The sequence below is a fragment of the Chlorocebus sabaeus genome, chromosome 8, assembly GCF_047675955.1.
Source record: "Chlorocebus sabaeus isolate Y175 chromosome 8, mChlSab1.0.hap1, whole genome shotgun sequence".
Taxonomy (NCBI): Eukaryota; Metazoa; Chordata; class Mammalia; order Primates; family Cercopithecidae; genus Chlorocebus; species Chlorocebus sabaeus.
The window spans coordinates 144,052,210-144,076,198 of NC_132911.1; the positions used below are offsets into that span (position 1 = coordinate 144,052,210).

Consider the following 23,989-nt stretch of genomic DNA (forward strand, 5'->3'; position numbering starts at 1 on the left):
AGAAGGAAAAAGTGTTCCCTCCATCTTTTAAACAAAGGGCATCTCCAGTCATGAGGGCTAATTTGATAAACTTAATTTCTCTTTTCTTTTTCTTTTTCTTTTCTTTTTTTTTTTTTTTTTTTTTTTTGAGACAGAGTCTCTCTCTATCACCCAAGCTGGAGTGCAGTGGCGCTGGAGTGCAGTGGCATGAAATAAACGAAAGGGAGAATTGAAAACCAATAGAGAAAGGTCAACAAAACCAAAAGTTCATTCTTAAAACAACCACAAAATTATGAACTAGCTAAGAAGAGAGGAGAATCAAGTTACTAAAATCACAGCTGAAAGAATAGACATCACTGCCAAACTTACAGAAATAAATTGTGGCTGGGCGTGGTGGCTCACGCCTGTAATCCCAGCACTTTGGGAGGCCGAGGCGGGCGGATCACAAGGTCAGGAGATCAAGACCATGGTGAAACCCCATCTCTACTAAAAATAGAAAAAATTAGCCAGGCGCAGTGGCGGGCGCCTGTAGTCCCAGCTACTCGGGAGGCTGAGGCAGAAGAATGGCGTGAACCCGGGGGGCGGAGCTTGCAGTGAGCCGAGATTGCACCACTGCACTCCAGCCTGGGCGACAGAGCGAGACTCCGTCTCAAAAAAAAAAAAAAAAGAAAGAAAGAAAGAAAGAAATTGTAAGACAATATTATGAACAATCACACACCAATGAATTATATAATTTAGATGAGATAGGCAAATTCCCAGAAAGACACAAACTACTAAACCCAACTCAAGAAGATCTAGAAAATCTAAATAGACCCATAACAAATAAAGTGATCGAATCAATAATCAAAAAAATTCCCAGAAAAAAAAGCCAAGTACACAATAATAGACAAACAGAGAGCTAAATCATGAGTGAACTCCCATTCACAATTGCTACAAAGAGAATAAAATATCTAGGAATACAACTTACAAGGGATGTGAAGGACCTCTTCAAGGAGAACTATAAACCACTGTTAAAGGAAATAAGAGAGGACACAAACAAATGGAAAAACATCCCATGCTCATGGATAGGAAGAATCAATATCGTGAAAATGGCCATACTGTCCAAAGTAATTTATAGATTTGATGCTATCCCCTTCAAGCTACCATTGACTTTCTTCACAAAATTATAAAAACACTACTTTAAATTTCATATGGAAACAAAAAAGAGCCCATATAGCCAAGACAATCCTAAACAAAAAGGACAAAGCTGGAGGCATCACGCTACCTGAATTCAAACTATACTACAAGGCTATAGTAACCAAAACAGCATGGTACTGGTACCAAAACAGATATATAGACCAATGGAACGGAACAGAGGCTGCAGAAATAATGCCACACATCTACAGCCATCTGATTTTTGACAAACCTGACAAAAACAAGCAATGGGGGAAAGATTCCCTATTTAATAAATGGTGTTGGGAAAACTGGCTAGCCATATGCAGAAAACTGAAACTGGACCCCTTCCTTACACCTTATACAAGAATTAACTCATGATAGATTAAAGACTTAAACGTAGGACCTAAAATCATAAAAATCCTAGAAGAAAACCTAGACAATACCATTCAGGACATAGGCACGGGCAAAGACTTCATGACTAAAACACCAAAAGCAGTGGCAACAAAAGCCAAAATTGACAAATGGGATCTAATTAAACTAGAGAGCTTCTACACAGGAAAAGAAACTATCATCAGAGTCAACAGGCAACCTACAGAATGGGAGAAAATTTTTGCAATCTATCTATCTAACAAATGGCTAATATCCAGAATCTACAAAGAACTTAAACAAATTTACAAGAAAAAAAAAAAAACCATCAAAAAGTGGGCAAATGATATGAACAGACACTTCTCAACAAAAGACATTTATGTGGCCAACGAACATATGAAAAAAGTTCATCATCACTGGTCATCAGAGAAATGCAAATCAAAACCACAATGAGATACTATCTCACGCCAGTTAGAATGGCAATCAGTAAAAACAACAGATGCTGGAGAGCATGTGGAGAAATAGGAACGCCTTTACACTATTGGTGGGAGTGTAAATTAGTTCAACCATTGTGGAAGACAGTGTGGTGATTCCTCAAGGATCTACAACCAGAAATATCATTTGACCCAGCAATCCCATTACTGGGTATATACCCAAAGGATTATAAATCATTCTACTATAAAGACACATGCACACGTATGTTTACTGCAGCACTGTTCACAATAGCAAAGACTTGGAACCAACCCAAATGCCCATCAATGATAGACTGGATTAAGAAAATGGGGCACATAAACACCATGGAATTCTATGCAGCCATAAAAAAGGATGAGTTCATGTCCTTTTCAGGGATATAGATGAAGCTGGAAACCATCATTCTCAGCAAACTAACACAGGAACAGAAAACCAAACACCACATGTTCTCACTCATAAGTGGGAGCTGAACGATGAGAACACATGAACACAGGGAGGGGAACATCACACACCGGGGCCTGTTGGGGAATAGGGGGACTAGGGGAGGTATAGCTTTAGGAGAAATACTTAATGTAGATGACAGATTGATGGATGCAGCAAACCACTATGGCACATGTATACCTATATGACAAACCTGCACATTCTGCACGTATATCCCAAAACTTAAAGTATAATAAAAATAAAATAAAATAAAGCCAGGTACAGCTGTCTTCAATGGTGAATTCTACCAAATATTTAAGGACAAATTAACACCAATTCTTCATAAACTCTTCCAGAAAACATAAGAGGAAGGAACATTAACCAATTCATTATATGAGGCTAATGTTGCCCTAATACTAAAACCAGAAAAAGACATCAAAAGAAAACTACAGACCCACATTTCTTATGAATATAGACGCAAAGCCAGGTGCAGTGGCTCACACCTGTAATCCCAGCACTTTGGGAGGCCAAGGAGGGTGGACTGACTGAGGTCAGGAGTTCAAGACTAGCCTAGCCAAATAGTAAAACCCCGTCTCTACTAAAAATACAAAAGTTAGCTGGGCGTGGTGGCACATAACTGTAGTCCCAGCTACTCGAGAGGCTGAGGCAGTAGAATCACTTGAACCTGGGAGGCGGAGGTCGCAGTGAGCCGAGATCAGGCAACTGCACCCCAGCCTGGGCAACAGAAGGAGGCTTCATCTCAAAAAAAAAAAAAAAAAAAAAAAAAAAAAAGGCTGGGCACGGTGGCTCAAGCCTGTAATCCCAGCACTTTGGGAGGCCGAGATGGGCGGATCACGAGGTCAGGAGATCGAGACCATCCTGGCTAACACGGTGAAACCCCGTCTCTACTAAAAAATACAAAAAACTAGCCGGGCGAGGTGGCGGGCGCCTGTAGTCCCAGCTACTCGGGAGGCTGAGGCAGGAGAATGGCGGGTACCCAGGAGGCGGAGCTTCCAGTGAGCCGAGATCGCGCCACTGCACTCCAGCCTGGGCGACAGAGCGAGACTCTGTCTCAAAAAAAAAAAAGAATATAGATGAAAATATCCTCAATAAAATACTAGCACACTGAATCCAGCATGATATAAAAAAGCTTATACAACATGATCCAGTGGGATTCAGCTCAGAAACCTAAGGTTAGTTTAATGTCTGAAAATGAGTAGAATAAAGGACAAAACCACATGATCATCTCAATAGACACAAAGAAAGCATTTGATAAATTCCACACCCTTTCGTGATGATACTCAACAAACTAGGCTGGCCAGGCACGGTGGCTCACGCCTGTAATCCCAGCACTTTGGAAGGCTGAGGCGGGCGGATCACGAGGTCAGGAGATCGGGACCATCCTGGCTAACACGGTGAAACCCCGTCTCTACTAAAAATACAATAAATTAGCCGGGCGTGGTGGTGGGTGCCTGTAGTCCCAGCTACTCAGGAGGCTGAGGCAGGAGAATGGCGGGAACCCGGGAGGCGGAGCTTGCAGTGAGCCGAGATAGCGCCACTGCACTCTAGCCTGGGCGGCAGAGCAAGACTCTGCCTCAAAAAAAAAAAAAAAAGAAAGAAAGAAAGAAAAACTCTCTCTCTTTTCAGATGACATGATTCTGCCTCTAGAAAATCCTTAAAAAGCCACCAAAAAACTTTTAGAGCTAAGAAAGGAGTTCTACAAATTTGAAGGATATAAAACCAATACACACAAAAAAATGTGTTTCCATATACTTGCAATGAACCACATGAAAATGAAATTAAGAAAAGAATTCCGTTTACAATAGCATGAAAAAGAAAATACTTAGGAGTAAATTTAACCCAAAAAAAGTATAAAATGATATTCTGAAAACTCAAAACATTGCTAAAAAAATTAAAGAAGATAAATGTTGAAAAGACATCCCATGTCCATGGATTAGAAGATTTAATCTTCTTAAAATGTCAATATTCTCCAAACTGATCAACAGTATGGAGACTCTCTATCAAATCTCTATCAAAATCCCAGCTGGATTCTTTGTAGAAAATGATCATCTGATCCTAAAATTCATATGGAAATTCAAGGGATCCAGAATAACCAAAACTATCTTGAGAAGAAAGTAACAAATTTAGAAGACCTATACTTCCCAATTTCAAAATTTACTACAACTTACCCGGGGTGGGGGAGGTATGGGTAATGTTTTAATTTATTTTCTTTATCTTTATTTTCTAAATTCTTTATAATGAAGATGACTTTTACAATAAGGAAAAAATATGGTTTTGTTTTTACATTTCTTTTTTCTTTCCAACTTTTATTTTATGTTCAAGGGGTACATGTGCAGGTTTGTTACATGTATAAGTTATTTTTTAAACATGCACACCTACTCCTTGGGGAAAAAAATGTATAAAGAGGTAAACAGGCCGGGTGTAGTGGCTCACACCTGTAATCCCAGCACTTTGGGAGGCCAAGGTGGGCATATCACGAGGTCAGGAGATCGAGACCATACTGGCTAACACGGTGAAACCCCATCTCTACTAAAAATACAAAAAATTAGCCGGGGGTGGTGGCGGGCGCCTGTAGTCCCAGCTACTCAGGAGGCTGAGGCAGGAGAATGGCATGAACCTGGGAGGCGGAGCTTGCAGTGAGCCGAGATCGCGCCACTGTACTCCAGCCTGGGCAACACAGTGAGACTCTGTCTCAAAAAAAATAAAATAAAAATAAAAGAAGTAAACAAATATCTAGTGAAAAATAACTTATAAATAAGAGTATATTTAAGTTTTTCATAAATTGAAAACTTAAAAGCAAAAACCCATCAAGTTCCTAGGGAAATGTGTATAACATATAAAAACAAATTCATTTTCAAAAGTTCTAATTGACTAATGAAAACCCAACAAACAGCCAGGCGTGGTGGCTCATGCCTGTAATTTCAGCACTTTGGGAGGCCGAGGCAGGTGGATCACAAGGTCAGGAGTTCAAGACCAGCCTGGCCAATATGGTGAAACCCTATCTCTACTAAAAATACAAAAACTAGCCAGGCATGGTGGCAGATGCCTGTAGTCCCAGCTACTCGGGAGGCTGAGGCAGGAGAATCACTTGAACCTGGGAGGCGGAGGTTGTAGTGAGCCGAGATCGGGCCACTGCACTCCAGCCTGAGCGAGACTCTGTCTCAAAAAAAAAAAAAAAGAAAAGAAAAGAAAAGAAAACCCAACAAACAAAGAGAAAATCACATCTGATAGTCAACTTTAAACACATGGAGCGGAATAGGCCTAGAAATTACAGCCCCAGTCAGGTACTATGGCTCATGCCTAAATTCCTAGTGCTTTGGGAGGTTGAAGCAAGAGGCTTGCTTAAGGCCAGCAATTCAAGGTATCACAGCTCCTGTAATTCAGATATTAACTCAATATAATGGAAGGAAATCTTTCCCTAGGAGACAGTGGAATTCTGTGCATAAGACAGGATAAACTCAGCCCAAAGTGCACTAGCCACAGTGATGATTTTTTAAACAGAATTCTAAAGTTAGAATATTGTTGAAAAGCTGCCAAATTCTCTGAAAGACAGAAACACATGCATGAACACACATATATATAAAGTCTACCCCATGCTACATATAAATGCTAGTTTATATTTGTTTACTCATGGGCACTAATTACTTTAATGGAGGCAGAATATTTTAACTATGACAGGTAATCAATATTACGTGACTTGTCAAATCTAGTTAACGAATTTACTCTGTGACATCTAAACGCAGTGAAAATGCCTTTGTGTATTTTTGTTTTCTGGAAGTCTTTTAAAAATTCCAGGCTTTTTCAATACCTCTGAGAGATACTTCTACATGACTTTTTCCCTTGTGAAACAAACAACAGACACTGTTGTCAATATTCTGTCATTGTACACAGTGACTGAAGACCGCCATACTCTAGCTAATCCGCTGGACAATGAGGCACTATGCTGGACACCGTGAGTGAACAACAGGAAAAAAAGGAAGACAACAACCCTATTCTGGAAAGGCTTACAATCTGTGTCAACACTGGGGATTTCTTCCTTTAGCTAACGAAATGGAATCAATCAAATACTGTTTTTGAACTTTCTGTAGTCATGGCGCTACTTTTATCAGTGTGATGAGCAGAAAAGTCTTAAATGGCTTTGTTAGGTCAACTAGCAACGACCATCACTGGAGAGTAAGTAATGCAGAAATTAACTGATAGTAATGATTCTGCCTGCGTTAGACCAAAATAAACCTACGCTGAACTCTGCAAGGTGAATGAAGAGATGAGGTCCCTCATGACAAAAAAAAAAAAGGCAAGAAATCAAATAAGCAAAGAGTTTTCAATAAATGATTTCCTATAAAAAGCAATAGAGCATGGTGGTTAAGAGGATAAATCCTGGGTGCAAACTTATGGGGTTGAATACCTACTTCACCACTTACTATGACCCTCAGCGAGTCAGACAATCTTCCTGCATCTCAGTTTCCCCATCTGCAGACTAGGCATAACAACAGTACCTGTCTCCTAGAATCGTGAAGATTAAATTGCTTTAGGTGTAAAGTTTATATATAGCATCTTAAGTCACAGATATGACACCAAAAGCACAGGAACAAAGACAACATTAACTGGATTTCATCCAAATTTAACACTTGGATGCTTCAAAGGACACCATATCAAGAAAATGAAAAGATAACACACAGAATGAAAGAAAAATCTTGCTAATCATACATCAGATAAAGGACTCATATACAGAATATATAAAAAAACTGTTACTGGCCAGGTGCAGTGGCTCACGCCTGTAATCCCAACACTTTGGGAGGCCGAGGTGGGTGGATCAGCTGAGGTCAGGAGTTCGAGACCAGCCTGGTCAAAATGGCGAAACCTCATCTCTATTGAAAATACGAAAATTAGCCAGGCATGGTGGCAAGTGTCTGTAATCCAAGATGCTCAGGAGGCTGAGGCAGGAGAATCGCTTGAACCCAGGTGGTAGAGGTTGCAGTGAGCCGAGATCACGCCCCTGCACTCCAGCCTGGGTGACAAAGCAAGATTCTGTCTCAAAAAAAAAAAAAAAAAGCAAAGAAACTGTTACAACTCAACAATAAAAAGACAAAAAGACAACCCAATTTAAAAATGGGTAACTATCTAAATACATATTTTTTCAAAGAAAATATAGAGATGACAATAATCACACGAAAAGATGCACATCATTAGCTATAAGGGACATGCAAACCCAAATTACAATGAGACACCAGGTCACATCCACCAGGATGGCCACAATCAAAAAGGTAACAAGTATTGACAAGGAAGCAGAGAAATTAGAACTTGCAGTCATTACTAGTAGGAATGTAAAGTGGTACAGCCACTTTGGAAAACAATCTGGCAGTTTCTGAGAAAGTTAAACGTTGAGTTGCCATATGACCCAGCAACTCCCCCTCCAAGGCATACACATAATAGAATTTAAAACATATGAGCCAGGCATGGGGGCTCACACCTGTAATCTCAGCACTTTGGGAGGCTGAGGTGGGATCACCTGAGGTCAGGAGTTCAAGACCAGCCTGGCCAACATGGTGAAATCCCATCTCTAGTAAAAATACAAAAAAAATTAGCCAGCCTTGGTGGCGAGCGCCTGTAATCCCAGCTACTTGGGAGGCTGAGGCAGGAGAATCGCTTGAACCCAGGAGGCGGAGGTTGCAGTGAGCCAAGACTGTACCACTGCACTCCAGCCTGGGCAACAAGAACAAAACTCCATCTCAATCAATCAATCAATCAATCAAACAAACATATGTCCACACAAATGTTTATAACAACATTATTCATAATAGCCAAAAGGTACAAACGATACAAATGTCCATCAACTGATGGAACGCAAAAACAAAATGTGGCATATACACACATACACACACACACACACACACATACACAGAATGGAATATCATTCTGCAAGAAGAAAAGCAAATGCACACTGACACATGCTGTACGGATGAAGCTTGGAATATACAGTAAGTGAAAGAGGCCAGTCACAAAAACGACATATCATTATATGTATGATGCCATTTATATGAGAAGTCCAGAACAGGCAAATAATAGAGAAAGAAAGTAGCTTACTAGTTGCTTGGGGGTAAGGGAAGGACGTAGGCAAAGGAGAGTGACTGCTAACGGGTACACGGCTTCCTGTTGGGGTTATGAGAATGTCCTAAAACTGATTGTGGTGAGGGTTGCACAACTCTGTAAATATACTAAAAATGACTGGATTTTACCCTTTAAATAGGTAAACTGCATTAAAACTAGTTTGTTTGTTTGTTTGTTTGTTTTTAAAAAAAAGCACCTTAGAACAATGTCTGTCACATAATAAGTGCAAACTGCTAATTTTTATTACAGGAAGAAGAAACTCTCCTCAACATGAAAATGGAAAAAGCAACTATGAGTTAACTAAAATTATCCAAAAGATCATTTTATGTAAAGTAGCTGCTGAATGTACATGAAATGTTTAGAAATTAAATTTAAAAAAAAAAAAAAAAGAGGCCAGGCACAGTGGCTCACGTTTGTAATCACTTTGGGAGGTAAAGGCAGGAGGATTGCTTGAGGCCAGGATAAGCCTTGTCAACACAGAGAGACCCTATCTCTATGAAAAAATTAAAACATTAGCTGGGCATGGTGGTGCACACCTGTAGTCCCAGCTACTCCAGAGGCTGAGGTGGGAGAACTGCCTGAGTCCAGGAGTTTGAGGGCACAGTGAGCTAGGTTCGCACCTGTGAATAACCACTGCACTCCAGCCTCGGCGGCAGAGTGAGAACCTGTCTCCCAAAAAAAAAAAAAAAAAAAATGAAATGAAAGGAAAAAAAAAAAAAAAAAACAAAGAAAAAAGAGTTGTAAGAATCATGCCACTTTAAAAATGCAGATAAAGAACACAAAGGCCTAGCTGCTAGAAATGCAGGGAAGGGAAGCTTAGCTCTTAGGATAAGAGTTGGAGGACCCCCCGAAAACCGTGAAACTCTTCTTCTGGTTTTGGAAAAGATGGTGGGGAAAGCTGGTAGGGAAAGAATTTGGAAACAGCTTGCTTCAAACATTATGTCCATTTAAAACTCAAAAATGAAATGAAAGTGATACAATTTTGTGATAGCTTCATGTGAATGGGTTTTCCAGGAGCTGAACACTTTTACAACCCCTGAGAGAGTGTTAGCTATTCAGATGGAGAGGCTGTGGAGAAGCAAATTGCATTGCTCCTAGGAGCTGGGAAGATTCCCTACCAGCACTGTCACTGCTAAGACATTTGCAAGGGTTTAGAAATGACCACTTGAAACGCAGATATGATTTCAGCAGCGAGTCAGTCCTGATACAAAGGTCCCCGCAAGCAGAGGCCAGAAGGCATTAGCAGGAACTGGGGTGGCCTGGAAGGCCAGAACCAGAACGTGGGGCCAGGACAGCATCTCATTCTCTTTACTCGCTCTCCCATTGGTAAAGAGAAGTCAGGTCCACATGTTTCTCATTTGGGACCATGACAGAGGATGTCCTCACACACCAAACACTGGTTTCTGGGTCCTTCCTGGCGGTTTTCACCTCTACAGCAGGACCCTGATGCACCCTTGAATAACAAAGCCCTATAGAATCTCCTCACTTTTCCTCCCAGCACTCTAAACTCAATTTCACCTCTACACAACCCTATCTTGAAAAGCTTCAGAAATCTTTTTAAAATGCCTTATCTCAACAAACGCCTGATTTTCCTTACAGCTCTGAGCTACTTCTATCTGGTGGACACATCTAATTCTCCTACAACTAATGCGATTGACACACTGCAATGCAGTATTTTATAGCAGGCATAACTAGCCAAACTGGGGCTCAGCAACTCGTACTGGTCAAATACCAGTACATTCAACATCCATTTCATTTGTCATCAGCGTTGGCGGGGCTTTCAGCACCTCAGTGGCATAAAGTCTACCCTCCTGACTGTCCCCGAGATGTCTTCTCATCAGCAACTCAGTTCTCCTGAAACCCAAACTAAGCATTTATTGTCCTTTCTCTACACATTCCACAAACCTCATCAGGAAACTTAGCCACTGGCCTAGAGAAAGGAGTAAATGCAAATATTAAAACCAACGCCTGCAAACCTGAGGCAACTTCATTTCGGAGCCAAGATGCACGAGGAGATGAAAGCGAACGTGTTACTCACAAAGTCTGCATAAGCACAGCCATCTGATTTCAATTCTAGGCTGTTTTCATTTTGTACTATTTACCCTGTCATTGTTTCTCATTAAGTCAGAAAATAATAGAGCCCATCATGAAATAATTAAGCAGTGTAATAAAAGAGGTTTTTGCTGTATTAATTACAGAAGATATTACAAAGGGAAAGAAAAATCTGCCTCTGTAAAAAAATAGATTTCTTTTCCTGTTAAGAACACAGAGACGAAATGCAGTAGAGAATGAACTCACGTGAAAGGGAGCACAAGCCACAAATCAGAGCAAAGTCATGATTACAAATGAATTCAAAATTAACAGGACAAACATGCTCAATGCATTCAAAGAATTAAAGGCACAATTCTCCAATCATTCACTTAGCCATGCTAGAGGAAGAAGCCTCCTCGAAGCCTCCTCTTCAACAGATAACATAAAGCAACGGGGTGCCCATCAAGCAAGGACCCATCAATCATCAGGCTTTTAACAGTTCTGATTTAAAGTTACTTAAATCAGAATATTCCAAAGATCATCATCCAGAAATTTTAACCATTCATTCACATCACCATGAAACAAGCACTTAAAAAAATAACCAAAAGAAACTAAACACATAGATCATGTACCTGGATCAATGAGAACTTCCTGTGCCCCTGGAAGAAAGAACAGATTATGGTATTTTATTTGGAAAACAAAACTACTTTTAAAAATAACTACTAAAACACATTTCATAATTCACATAGCCTGGAGAAAAATCTGACTTGTATCTGATCAGAAAAGCAATTCTGAGGAACAGTATGTTACAAGTTTGGTGCCTTTTTGCTTCAGACAGGAAAAGATAAAAGAAAAGCTACTATTACTCATACCCTAAACAAATGGTTAAGCGCCTCCTCACCTCTCTGCCTTCCCACTTTCTATGTTCATGCTCCCAGCTCTTCTTTTTTTTTTTTTTTTTCTGAGACACAGTCCTGCTCTGTCGCCCAGGCTGGAGTGCAGTGGCGTGATCTTGGCTCACTTCATCCTCCGCCTCCCGGGTTCCAGCAACTCTCCTGCCTCAGCCTCCTGAGTAGCTGGGATTACAGGAGTGCACCACCACGCCCGGCTACTTTTTATTGTTGTTATTGTTGTTGTATTTTTAGTAGAGACAGGGTTTCACCATGTTAGCCAGGCTGGTCTCAAACTGCTGGGATTACAGCCATGAGCCACTTGTACCCAACCTCCCAGCTCTTCTTAAACAAATATAAGAATTCCTTATTTCCACAAATAAGCCAAGTGACAAAGGATAACTATTTGCGCAAATGTATGTCAGCAACCTAGAATGGGGGAGAAAAGGTGCCAGAGGCTCTATGGAACTTTTCACAACCCCCCTAAAATACCTCTCTCTCTCTCTTTCTCTCTCTCTCTCTCTCACACACATACATGCACACACCCAACTAGATACTTCATCAAGTTAAAGATTTCCAACTTTTAGAAGCTAGCTTTGTAGTTAATTTAAAATACAAAACCATTAACTTCACTATGACGAAGAAACTTTTGAAAGTCTTGCTGGTCTGCTAAACTACCCAAATATCTATGTGATCCAATTAGACTTCTCTATAGAATGCAATTTCCCATCATGGCAAAACACACCTCAAGAGGTTCTGGTTCCAAGAGTCATGTTTATCATTAGCTATTCTCATTTTTAAACATGTTAAGAAGATTCAAAAAGGTATGTCCCAATAATCTTATGGAAATAGCACATCTATTCAATTGTCTACATAGAGAAGAGGGCCCATGATTATGGTGCTATTTAAGAGCTATTTTGTGTAAAGTCATCTCTGTTTGTAAATGCAGACTAAAAATCACTGCAATCTTGAAGCCACCATGAAAATAAAAAACAGGTGTTTTCCATTGAATAACACCTTTATGCCAAGCATGATGCTTAACAAATACCATGTATGACCTTCAGAGCAACCCTACAAAATAAACAGGTATCAGCCCTCACTGTCTATGGGGAGATGGAAGCCCAGAGGAGCCGAGGGAAGCCACACCATCGCACAGGCCACGACACCAGGTCCCAGGTCTGCACTGAGCAGACATTCAGCTGCATAGAACTTGAGGACGTCTGGATTTCCAGATAATCCTACAAACGTTTTGTTCTGTGAAGAACCTGGCTAAATATATTATACTATGCCATGTCCTTTAGATAGGGGATATGAATTAAACCTTTGATGCCTCAGAGTTATTATCACAATCATCAATCATTTGATTATTAGTATCATCAGCCTCTAGTGGACTGATTTCACATTAACCAAACTTGCAAGAGACTGATATAGGAAAACTGGAGGTTTAACCATTAATGTAATAGGGGACACAAAATGATCAATCAAACCAAATATCAGGGTTCAGTGATCAGCACATTTTCTCTTCAAAGGCCAAATCACCGGCAGGAGGTAAGTAGAAGTCAGGTCCACAGTCTCATTTGGGACCATTACAGAGGATGCCCTCATACACCAAATGCTGGTTTCTAGGCCCTTTCCTAGTGGTTGTCACCTCTACAGCAGGATCCTGGCACCTGAATAACAAAGCCTAACACCACCACCCCTGTCTACAAGATGAAGGGAGGAGGCCGATGCTTCAGTTTGTTCCTGTTCTAAGATGAGTCTCCGTGAGCCTGTCTTTCGTTTTTATTTAGGGGCATTAAAGTGTTCAGATGGGGAACTGAATACCACTCCCTTTCCTGAAACAGAATTCAGTAGATGTATTTTGTTGAAATACAAATCAAGTTCATCTAGAAAACTCCACTTTCTCTGAACTGGAGTTTTCTAGATGAATTTGATGGACTAAAGTTCTGTTACAAGGAGAAACCTGCTGCCTACACAAATGATTAATGCAAACTGCCGTGCACTCTCTGTGGACAGTGCAAACCGCAGTGCACTCTCTGTGACACTGGCCAAGACACAAATGCCAATGCTGTATAACTCTCTCTGTCCCAGCCTTTCCACACGGGCCGGCCCGCTGGCTGATGTATAGATGTACACATGGAACTATAGATATGCTGATACCTCTAAACGCCTGAAGCCAATCTACCAACGCTCAGTCCGACTGCCAGGGGTGTTTTGTTTTGTTTTTTGTTCTTCTGTTTTGTTTTGTTTTTTTTGAGACAGAGTCTTACTGTGTCGCCCAGGCTGGAGTGCAGTGGTGTGATCTCGGCTCACTGCAACCTCCGCCTCCCAGGTTCAAGTGATTCTTCTGCCTCAGCCTCCCGAATGGCTGGGACTACAGGCGCGCCACCACTCCCAGCTAATTTTTTTTTATTATTTTTAGCAGACACAGGGTTTCACTACATTGGCCAGGCTGGTTTCGAACTCCTGACCTTGTGATCTGCCTGCCTTGGCCTCCCAGGGCTGGGATCACAGGTGTGAGCCACTGCGCCCGGCCAACTGCCAGGGTTTAAATCCCAGCTCTGCCACTTACTAGCTCCATAACCTTGGTCAAGTTCCTCAACCTCTCTATGCCTCAGTTTCCACATCTGCAAAACTGGGATGATAATCCAACCTAACTTACCTGGTTGTTGTGAAGATTAAAGGGTTAAATTGGTTTATGTAAAATATGTGTAGAGGCCAAGGCGAGTGGATCACTCGAGGTCAGGAGTTTGAGACCAGCCTGGCCAACAAGGTAAAATCTCTACTAAAAATACAAAAATTAGCTGGTCATGGTGGTGCACACCTGTAATCGCAGCTACTTGGGAGGCTGAGGCATAAGAATTGCTTGAACCCGGGAGGCGGCAGTCGCAGTGAGCCAAGATTGTGCCATTGCACTCCAGACTGGGCAACACAGTGAGACTCCATCTCAAAAAAATAAAAATAAAAATAAATAAAATGTGTGTAGCACATTTTAAGTGTTCAACAAATGTTATCAGTCAGGTGTGGTGGCTCACACCTGTAATTCCAGCACTTTGGGAGGCCAAGATGGGCAGATCACCTGAGGTCAGGAGTTCGAGACCAGCTTGGCCAACATGGCAAAACACTGTCTCTACTGAAAATACAAAAATTAGCTGGGCATGGTGGCAGACGCCTGTAATCCCAGCTACTTGGGAGGCTGAGGCAGGAGAATCATGTGAACCTGGGAGGCAGAGGTTGCAGTAAGCCGAGATCACGCCATTGCACTCCAGCCTGGATGACAGAATGAGACTCCATTCCCCCTCCAAAAAAAAAAAAAAAGTTATCTGTTACAGTGATTTTACAAATCTCCCTTCTAATCATCCTTTGTATTTCGTTGCTAGTCTAAATCGCAAAGGATATCCTTTTTTCTGTGTTTACAAAGAAAGAACTGTCACCCCATGACCTACTTAAACTGGGGGAAGACAGCACTTGCTCCCCACTCCTCTGGTTTCCACAATAAAGGCTTTATCCTAAGCAATGTTGACCTCTCACCCACCCCCATTCCTCCCCCACCCAAGAGGAATGAGTTGTGAGATGAGTTTGTGAGACAAACTGGGCACGTGAACCCCTTCTTTCGCCCTTGGGTGCTACACTCAGGAAGCACAGGGGATGCTCTGCTCCACCATGCCTATGTCTGACAGGGACACGGCCCCTCGTAGGAAGGCCCGCTGTGGCCCAGAGCCACCAGATCTTGGATACACAGTAGTAGGATGCCCATTTTTCTTCATCCCTCATATTCATGGAAAATGTGGGGGTTGTTTTTCGTTTTTTAAGACAAGGTCTCGCCCTGTCGCCCAGGCTGGAGTGCAGTGGCAGAATCTCAGCTCACTGCAACCTCTGCCTCTTGGGCTCATGCAATCCTCCCACCTCAGCCTCTTGAGTAGCTGGGACTATAGGCCAACATTCCCAGCTAATTTTTTGTATTTTCTGTAGAGACAGGATTTCATCATGTTACCCAGGCTGGTCTCAAATTCCTGGGCTCAAGCGATCCACCCACTGTGGCCTCCCAAAGTGCCAGGATTACAGGTGTGAGCCACCATGCCTGGCAGAGAATGTGGTTTCATCACTAATAAGGGCGGCATTTTTATTCTCTGCCTGCTTACTCTTGTCTCGTCTCTCAATTGTTTGTTGAAGAAAACAAGAGTGTTATTATTGGGCCCCTTTAAGCCCCAACATATACTAATCCGCAAATAATTCTGTGGCTTGGGTAGGGTCAAGATGCCTATATAACGGCCATGTCTCTAAACCTGCAGCTAAATTATGGGTATAAGAACTACTGACCCTCCTCAAGTATTTCCTTCATTTCCTAACTGAGTCTTTCTTCACGAAAACATTTTTCCTATTTCAAAGCCTTAGTAATTTCCAAACACTATAAAATGATGACTTCATATAAAATAACAGCTAATGGTCATGAGGTTTTTTATGAGAGGACCACCATGCTAAACATTTTGCACACATTCTAATCCTCACAATTCTGCAAAGCAGAAATTAGGAGCCCCTACTCACAGATGCAGAGCGAGGAGGTGGGGGGCACCTGGGAAAGAACTGTAGGACCTGCGTTCAAACACAAGTCAGCTGAATTAGACTGTTCCATGACACCACACCACCACCCACTAGCGAACATGCAAAAGTGGGTGCAATATTCAGGGAGTTCCAGGTTCCTCTCAGCTTTAAGGTGCTCCAGATAGTTTCTATCTCTTTTATAAATCATGGCTGACTGGTTTCTAACATTGGAGAAAAAGTCCAATTTCACCACTGTCCACTTTGCACATCTGAAATTTTCACGCTGAAATGACATAATAAAAATAACTAGAATATTTTTCCAGGTATCCAAATATAATGGGCACAGTACTATTCTAAAGTATTAAACAACAACAAAATTCAGATGAAGGAAGCCTTGTTTAAATCTTCTTTCACCAACAGGAAAATTAGGACATTAAAAATATATATATGTACAACAGCGCCACCTATGGCCAGAAAGGTCTTTCCAGGTTGCTGGAAAAAAAAAAAGGAACAAATTTAATTGTTGGCATAATAAGAAATGATCAATAGGGCTTTTTAAAACACGATGCTCAGAGACCATAACTAAAAGTGTAGCTAGCACATATTGAAATCTGCTTCAAGGAAGGGACCAGTATTCAGTATTTAATCCAAAAACTTTAACACTCCTAAATATAAACAGAAGACACAGACTCATAGAAACTAATATTAGAACAGGAAGAAAACTCGAGCATCTGGCCCATTCTCTTCATTCTACAGGTAGTGAGGTTGAGACCCAGAGAATTTGTTCTTCTAGCAATCAGTGGCAAACCTTTTTCCTAGTCCTTGGATTTTGCACTATACCAAAAGCCACCTTAATCTATACCAACTCTATAATCATAAAAGTCACGTCTGGATGGGTGCAGTGGCTCAGCCTGTAATCCCAGCACTTTGGGAGGCCAAGGCGGGCGGATCACGAGGTCAGGAGACCGAGACTATCCTGGCTAATATGGTGAAACCCCAACTCTACTAAAAATACAAAAAATTAGCCAGGCGTGGTGGCGGGTGCCTGTAGTACCAGCTACTTAGGAGGCTGAGGCAGGAGAATGGCGTGAACCTGGGAGGCGGAGCTTGCAGTGAGCCCTCCAGCCTGGGGGCAGAGCGAGACTGTCTCAAAAAAAAACAAAAAAAACAAAACAAACAAACAAAAAAAAAAGTCACGTCTGTATATTTCAGTCAGTAAATAGCCTAAGTGTCTTACAAAAAAATACTTCCCAAAGGACTGGCAACTAACTATTGATCATACAATTTTGTTGAAATACAAACACATTTATTTATATATTAAAACAGCATAATCGGTCAAGCACAGTGGCTCACGCCTGTAATCCCAGCACTTCGGGAGGTCAAGGCGAGTGGATCACTTGAGTCAGGAGTTGGAGACTAGCCTGGCCAACATGGCGAACCCTAGTCTCTACAAAAATTAGCTGGGCATGGTGGCACACACTTGTAATCCTGTTACTCAGGAGGCTGAGACACAAGAATCACTTGAGCCCGGGAGGCAGAGGTTACAGTGAGCCAAGATCGTGCTGCTGCACTGCAGCCTGGGCAACAGAGCAAGACTTTGTCTCAAAAAAAAAAAACACACAGGCCGGGTGCAGTGGCTCACGCCTGTAATCCCAACACTTCGGGAGGCCGAGGCAGGCAGATCGCTTGAGGTCTGGAGTTCAAGATCAGCCTGGCCAACATGGTGAAACCGTGTCTCTACTAAAAGTACAAAAGTTAGCCAGGTGTGGTGGCGGGTGCCTGTAATCCCAGCTGCTCGGGAGGCTGAGGCAAGAGAACCACTGAAACCCAGGAAATGGAAGTTGCAGTGAGCCAAGACTGAGCCACTGCACTCCAGCCTGGGTGACAGAGCGAGACTCTGTCTCAAACAACAACAACAACAAAAACAAAACATGATCTATTCAACAATGTCCCCTTGTAGTCAATCTATAAAGGAAAAGTGATGTCAAATCAACGTTTCTACTTTTTTCATCTATTACAGATACAGAAAAAAAAAAAATCAAAATTTTCTCAATCACAAAAAAAGATAAGCCTGAGGCAGGAGAATAGGATCTAGAGGCAAGGAACCTAGCATTGTTTCACATTGACTTCCTACAACTAAATTGAAAGGAAAACCCTAACTTTCCATGACTAAGTAACAAAAGGACCAGAGGCTGCTCCCTTTGACCTTTTCTGCATAGCAGATGGGAAACTGGCTGTCCGCAACCAATCAGACTGATTGCGGGTGGAGTCTTCGTTTGCATAGACATATAACTATGTCTGCTTTTCATCTGCATAGAAGCATAACTTTGCAACTTCACCTTAGCCTCGGACTGGTTCCTTTTTGCAACCAATCAGATGTTTGCACAGGAGTGTGACCTTTGTTAACTTCAGCCTCTGATTGGCTGCTTTCTGAAACCAATCACCAAGAGGTGAGCATGAAGTAGCCAATGGGAAACTTCTAGAAGGTATTTAGACCCAAGAAGATTCTGTAACGGTGCCCTTGAGCCGCTGCTCGGCCCACTTCACCACTGTGGAGTGTACTTTCGTTTTCAATAAATCCCTGCTTTCGTTATTTCGTTGCTTTCTTCTTTCTTTGCTTTGTTGGGCATTTTGTCCAATTCTTTGTTCAAAACACTAAGAACCTGGACAACTTGCAATCACCACCCTCTACCGGGGACAGGCTTATTCCATAAAAATGGCTCAGTATCAATTTGTCAAAACTTTATTGCTATGGTGAGCTCTGTGTGTGTGTGTGTGTGTGTGTGTGTGTGTGTGTGTGTGTGTATGTGTGTGATGGAGTCTTGCTCTGTCACCCAGGCTGAAGTGCAGTGGCATGACCACGGCTCACTGCAACCTCTGCCTCTCGGGTTCAAGTGATTCTCCAGCCTCAGTCTCCTAAGTAGCTGAAATTACAGACACAGGCCACCACGCCCGGCTAATTTTTGAATTTTGAGTAGAGACGGGGTTTCACCATATCAGCCAGTCTGGTCATGAACTCCTGACCTCAATTGATCCACCCACCTTGGCCTCCCAAAGTGCTGGGATTACAGGTGTGAGCCACCGCATCCAGCCACTACGGTCAGCTTCTGAATGACAAGGTTCTAGTAGTTTAAAGGCTTTAGTGGATTATTACAGGGCAATACGAATTTTGATATATAATACATATTCTGTATTAAAAAATTTTATATTCTTCAGCAAGGTAATTTAGGTATTCCCTATCTTACTAGAATGACACTGATTTCATCAAAACTTCATACTGCATTGAAAAACCATAACTGAACCCTTGTCACTTTAAATCATATTCATATATATGAACATACATATATTGAATGTGCATCAGAAATAAACCACCATCTTCATTATTCAAAGATGATGCTTCTAACCAATTTATGTCATTGGGACAGCTAATTATTTTTTAAGACAGGATCTCACTATGTTGCCCAGGCTGGCCTTGCACCCCTGGGCTCAAGTATCCTCCAGTCTCAGCCTCCCAAGTGGCTAGTGGTGCAAGCCACTGAGGCTGGCTTTGACCCACCGGCTAATTTTCATCGAGCCCCTTTTAGGTGCTTCGTACCCATGGTATCCAACTCTCACAACCATACAAAGTATAGAGTATATATACTAATTTACTAATATACTATATACTAATATACTAATTTCACATATGAGAAAATATATTTAGACCATAAAAAAAGCTGACAAGTCCAAAGTCCCACAAAACTTACATATTCATCATCAGCAAAGAGTATAGATTTTAAATTTCTGTCAAAATTCACTAATTCAATCTCCTCTTCCATTCTAAAGAGTACACTGAAGCCAGGCACAGTGGTGCGTGCCTGTGGTCCCACTACTACTGGAGAGGCTGAGGCAAGGGGACTGCTTGAGCCCAGAAGTTCTAGTCCAGCCTAAACAACATACCATAGACATGTGTCTCAAAAAAAGAAAAAAAGACTGCATAAAATCAATTCAATATAACTTTTTCCCTTAGCAAGTATCACTAGATAAAAACAAGCAGTATATCATTAGCAATGGTTGGATTTTTTAAACCACTTCTATTTTGTACTGCAATTATTTATTTTTCTTTAATTTTTATTTCTTTTTCCTTTTTCCCTCATTTAACACACCTGACATGTAATTATTTTTAATGTGCTTTCTTCCCATGCTTACAAAGTTAAGAAAACAAAAATATTACCTTTTTAGGTTGTTAGCTGACAATAAAATATTTGTGACAAGGCACAATTTTAATCTATGCCAACTCTCATATTCTTACAATATTTCTTCTTTTAAGCCCTAGTCAGGCTTAGACCACTAAAATTCATCATGTATAAACTCACAGAGCTTCAGGCAGCCAGTCAAGGGGAGGCTGATTTGAGGAGCAATTAAGAATATACACTCTGTAATCACATCAACCCAGGTTCAAATCCCAGCTCTGCCACTCACCACTGAAGGATATGGAGCAAGTCACCCAGCCTTAGTCCTCTCACCTGCAAAACAGAGGTACTAATCCCTACCTTCAAATGCCTGCTGTGAGGTAAATCTTAGGTAAAGCTTTTAGCATAGCCACTGGCCTACAACAGGTGCTGAATAATGTACAGCTATTTTGATAATGATGACAGTCCAAAAGGTAGAAATGACCAGAAAGAAGAAATACTTACAAGTCCATGATAAGGACTTTCTTTTGGATTAATTACAAAATGTCCTATTAATTTTTAAAATAAGCTTTTTCCATTAATTATAGGCTTACAGGTTCATATACAAGTCTCCAGATTAAGATTTAGTGGCCCCAACCTTTGAATACTGTGAAAGTAAAGTTAAAAAAAAAATTAAAACAAAAGGAGAATTAAAGCAAAAAGTGGCAGGAATTGGCCGGGCGCAGTGGCTCAAGCCTGTAATCCCAGCACTTTGGGAGGCCAAGACAGGCGGATCACGAGGTCAGGAGATCGAGACCATCCTGGCTAACACGGTGAAACCCCGTCTCTACTAAAAAAAAAAAATACAAAAAACTAGCCGGGCGAGGTGGCGGCGCCTGTAGTCCAAGCTACTCGGGAGGCTGAGGCAGGAGAATGGCGGGAACCCGGGAGGCGGAGCTTCCAGTGAGCTGAGATCCGGCCACTGCACTCCAGCCTGGGCGACAGAGCGAGACTCCGTCTCGAAAAAAAATTTTTAAAAATTAAAGCAAAAAGTGGCAGGAATTAAGGAATTGTAGTTTAAACTAAGATAACTCAGCCGGGTGCGGTGGCTCACGCCTATAATCTCAGCACTTTGGGAGGCCAAGGCAGGCAGATCACCCGAGGACAAGAGTTCGAGACCAGCCTGGCCAACATGGTGAAACCCCATCTCTACTAAAAATACAAAAAATTAGCTGGGCACAGTGGCAAGCGCCTGTAATCCCAGGTACTGAGGCAGGAGAATCGCTGGAACCCAGGAGGCAGAGGTTGCAGTGAGCCAAGATCACACCACTGCACTCCAGCCTGGGCAACAGAGCGAGACTCTCATCTCAAAAAAAAATAAAAAAATAAAAAATAAACTAAGATAACTCAGTTTTAACAAGAAATAAAACTTCCCTTTCTCATAGGAAACTGTTTGAAACTACGGAACCTGGATCTGAGCTGTCTAGAGTCTTTTCATAGTATTCCTGAATTCATGTTACTATTTGATAATCAGCAATAATAATATTGGTAATAATAAAGACAGGTGCAGTGGTTCACACCTGTAATCCCAGCACATTGAGAGACCAAGGTGGACCGATCACTTGAGCCCAGGAGCTTGAGACAGCCTAGGCAACATGGCAAAACCTCTACAAAAAATACAAAAAAATTTAGCCAGGCATGATGGCATGCACCTGTAGTCTCAACTGCTTAGAAGGCTGAGGTGTGAGGATCCCTTGAGCCCAGGAGGTGGAGGCTGCAGTGAGCAAGTGAGTACAGTGAGTGCACCACTGCCTCCAGCCTGAGCAACACAGACCCTGTCTCAAGAAATAATAATAATAATAACAATAGCTGCTAACATTACCAAGTGCTTGGTGAGGAGGGTTCTAGGACCTTCATATGTGTAACTCAGTCAACCTTCACAACAACCGTATCAGGTAAGGACTACTGTTATCTTCCCCATTTTACAGATAAGAAAACTGAGGCATAGCGTTGGGCGCAGTGGCTCATGCCTATAATCCTAGCACTTTCGGAGGTCGAGGTAGACCAGTTGCCTGAGCTCAGGAGTTCAATACCAGCCTGGGCAACATGATGAAACCCTGTCTCTACTAAAATACAAAAAATTAGCCAGGCACAGTGGTACACACCTGTTGTCCCAGCTGCTCGGGAGGCTGAAACACGAGAATTGCTTGAACTTGGGAGGCAGGGGTTGCAGTGAGCCAAGATCGCACCACTGCACTCCAGGCTAAGCAACAGAGCAAGGCCCCATCTCAAAAAAGAAAAGAAAAAAAAGAAAACTAAGCTGGGCGTGGTGGCTCACGCCTGTAATCTCAGCACTTTGGAAGGCCAACGCGTGGATCAACTGAGGTCAGGAGTTCGAGACTAGCCTGGACAACATGGTGAAACCCTACCTCTACTAAAAATACAAAAAATTAGCTGAGCGTGGTAGCAGGCGCCTGTAATCCCAGCTACTCAGAGGCTGAGGGAGCAGAATCGCTTGAACCCACGAGGCGGAGGTTGTAGTGAGCCAAGATTGCACCGTTGCACTCCAGCCTGGGCAGCAAGAGTGAAACTTCATCTCAAAAAAAAAAAAAAGGAAAGAAAGAAAACTGAGGCACAAAGAGACTAAACAACTTGCTGCAGGTTACACTGATATTGACTGACATCTGTATTTTTGCTGTTTTGCTGCTGAAACTGGGACCTAAGATATTCATTCCATGAAATACAAGGGAGGATGTTAAATCATCAGGTTGGTCTTCATCTCAAACAACAGAGGCCATTAATTCCTGATGTGAGATGAGGCTGCCACTACAAACTGACTAATCTTGAGATTAATGTCCAAGATGAGATGGCATATCTGTTCCTGAGATCATGCCCATTAACAGATCTGGATGCTGTATTGCCTCGAAGGTAGTCAAATAATTGCCAAGCTTTATAATTTTTTTTTTTTTTTTTTTTTTTTTTTTTTTGACACAGGGTCTCGCTTTGTCACCTAGGCTGGAATCTAGTGGTGCAATCACAGCTCACTACAATTTCAACCTCCTGGGCTCAAGCAGTCCTCCCACCTCAGCCTCCTAAGTGGGACTACAGGTGCATGCCACCACTCCCAGCTAATTTTTTTAAATTTCTTATATAGACAAGGTCTCCCTATGTTGCCCAGGCTGGTGTAGAACACTCAGGGTTCAAGTGATCCTCCCCGCTCGGCCTCCCAAAGTGCAGGATTATAGGCATGAGCCATGGTGCCCAACCTACGAAGTTTCTGTTTTTAAGACAGAATCCCACTCATTGCCCAGGCTGGAGTGCAGTGGTGCGACCTCAGCTCACTGCAACCTCCACCTCATGGGTTCAAGCAACTCTTGCTTCAGCCTCCCAAGTAGCTGGGATTGCAGGCATGAGCCACCACGCCTGGCTAATTTTTGTATTTTTAGTAGAGACAGGGTTTCACCATGTTGGCTGGACTAGTCTCAAACTCCTGACCTCAAGTGATCCTCCCCACACTGCCTCCCATAGTGCTGGGATTACACGCATGAGCCACCATGCCCAACCTACCAAGTTTCTAAATGACAGCCCCATTGCCCTTTCTCCTGTCATCTAAGTGTCATTGTCACCAGATATTCTTCCCCACAGAATGTCTTTCAACAGAAAAAAGTTCCCAAGTTTTTTACTCTATGCAAATCTAAATGAAGACATTTCTCTACTACAGACAAAGCAGTGTTTCAATGTCTTTAAATTTTATTTGCCCATAATTAGGAAACGGAAGAAATAAAATGTGGCCCTAAAAAGTTTCTGGTCTTACTCATCACATCGGTGAAACAGTTTCAACACATTTACAGCTCT

At 42.0% G+C, this 23,989-nt stretch overlaps 1 protein-coding gene across 2 annotated transcripts in view; it reads right to left on the reverse strand.

The window, feature by feature from the left end:
• Positions 1-23,989, reverse strand: part of TRAPPC9 (trafficking protein particle complex subunit 9) — a 712,655-nt gene that overhangs the window by 659,971 nt on the left and 28,695 nt on the right. Inside the window, exon 5 of one of the 2 annotated variants that reach the window (XM_073018375.1) lies at positions 11,184-11,210. The exons of the other annotated variant lie outside the window; for it this stretch is intronic. Within the exon in view, the coding sequence (XP_072874476.1) occupies positions 11,184-11,210 (27 nt within the window). The remainder of the gene's footprint in view (positions 1-11,183; positions 11,211-23,989) is intronic. 2 annotated transcript variants of the gene reach the window in all.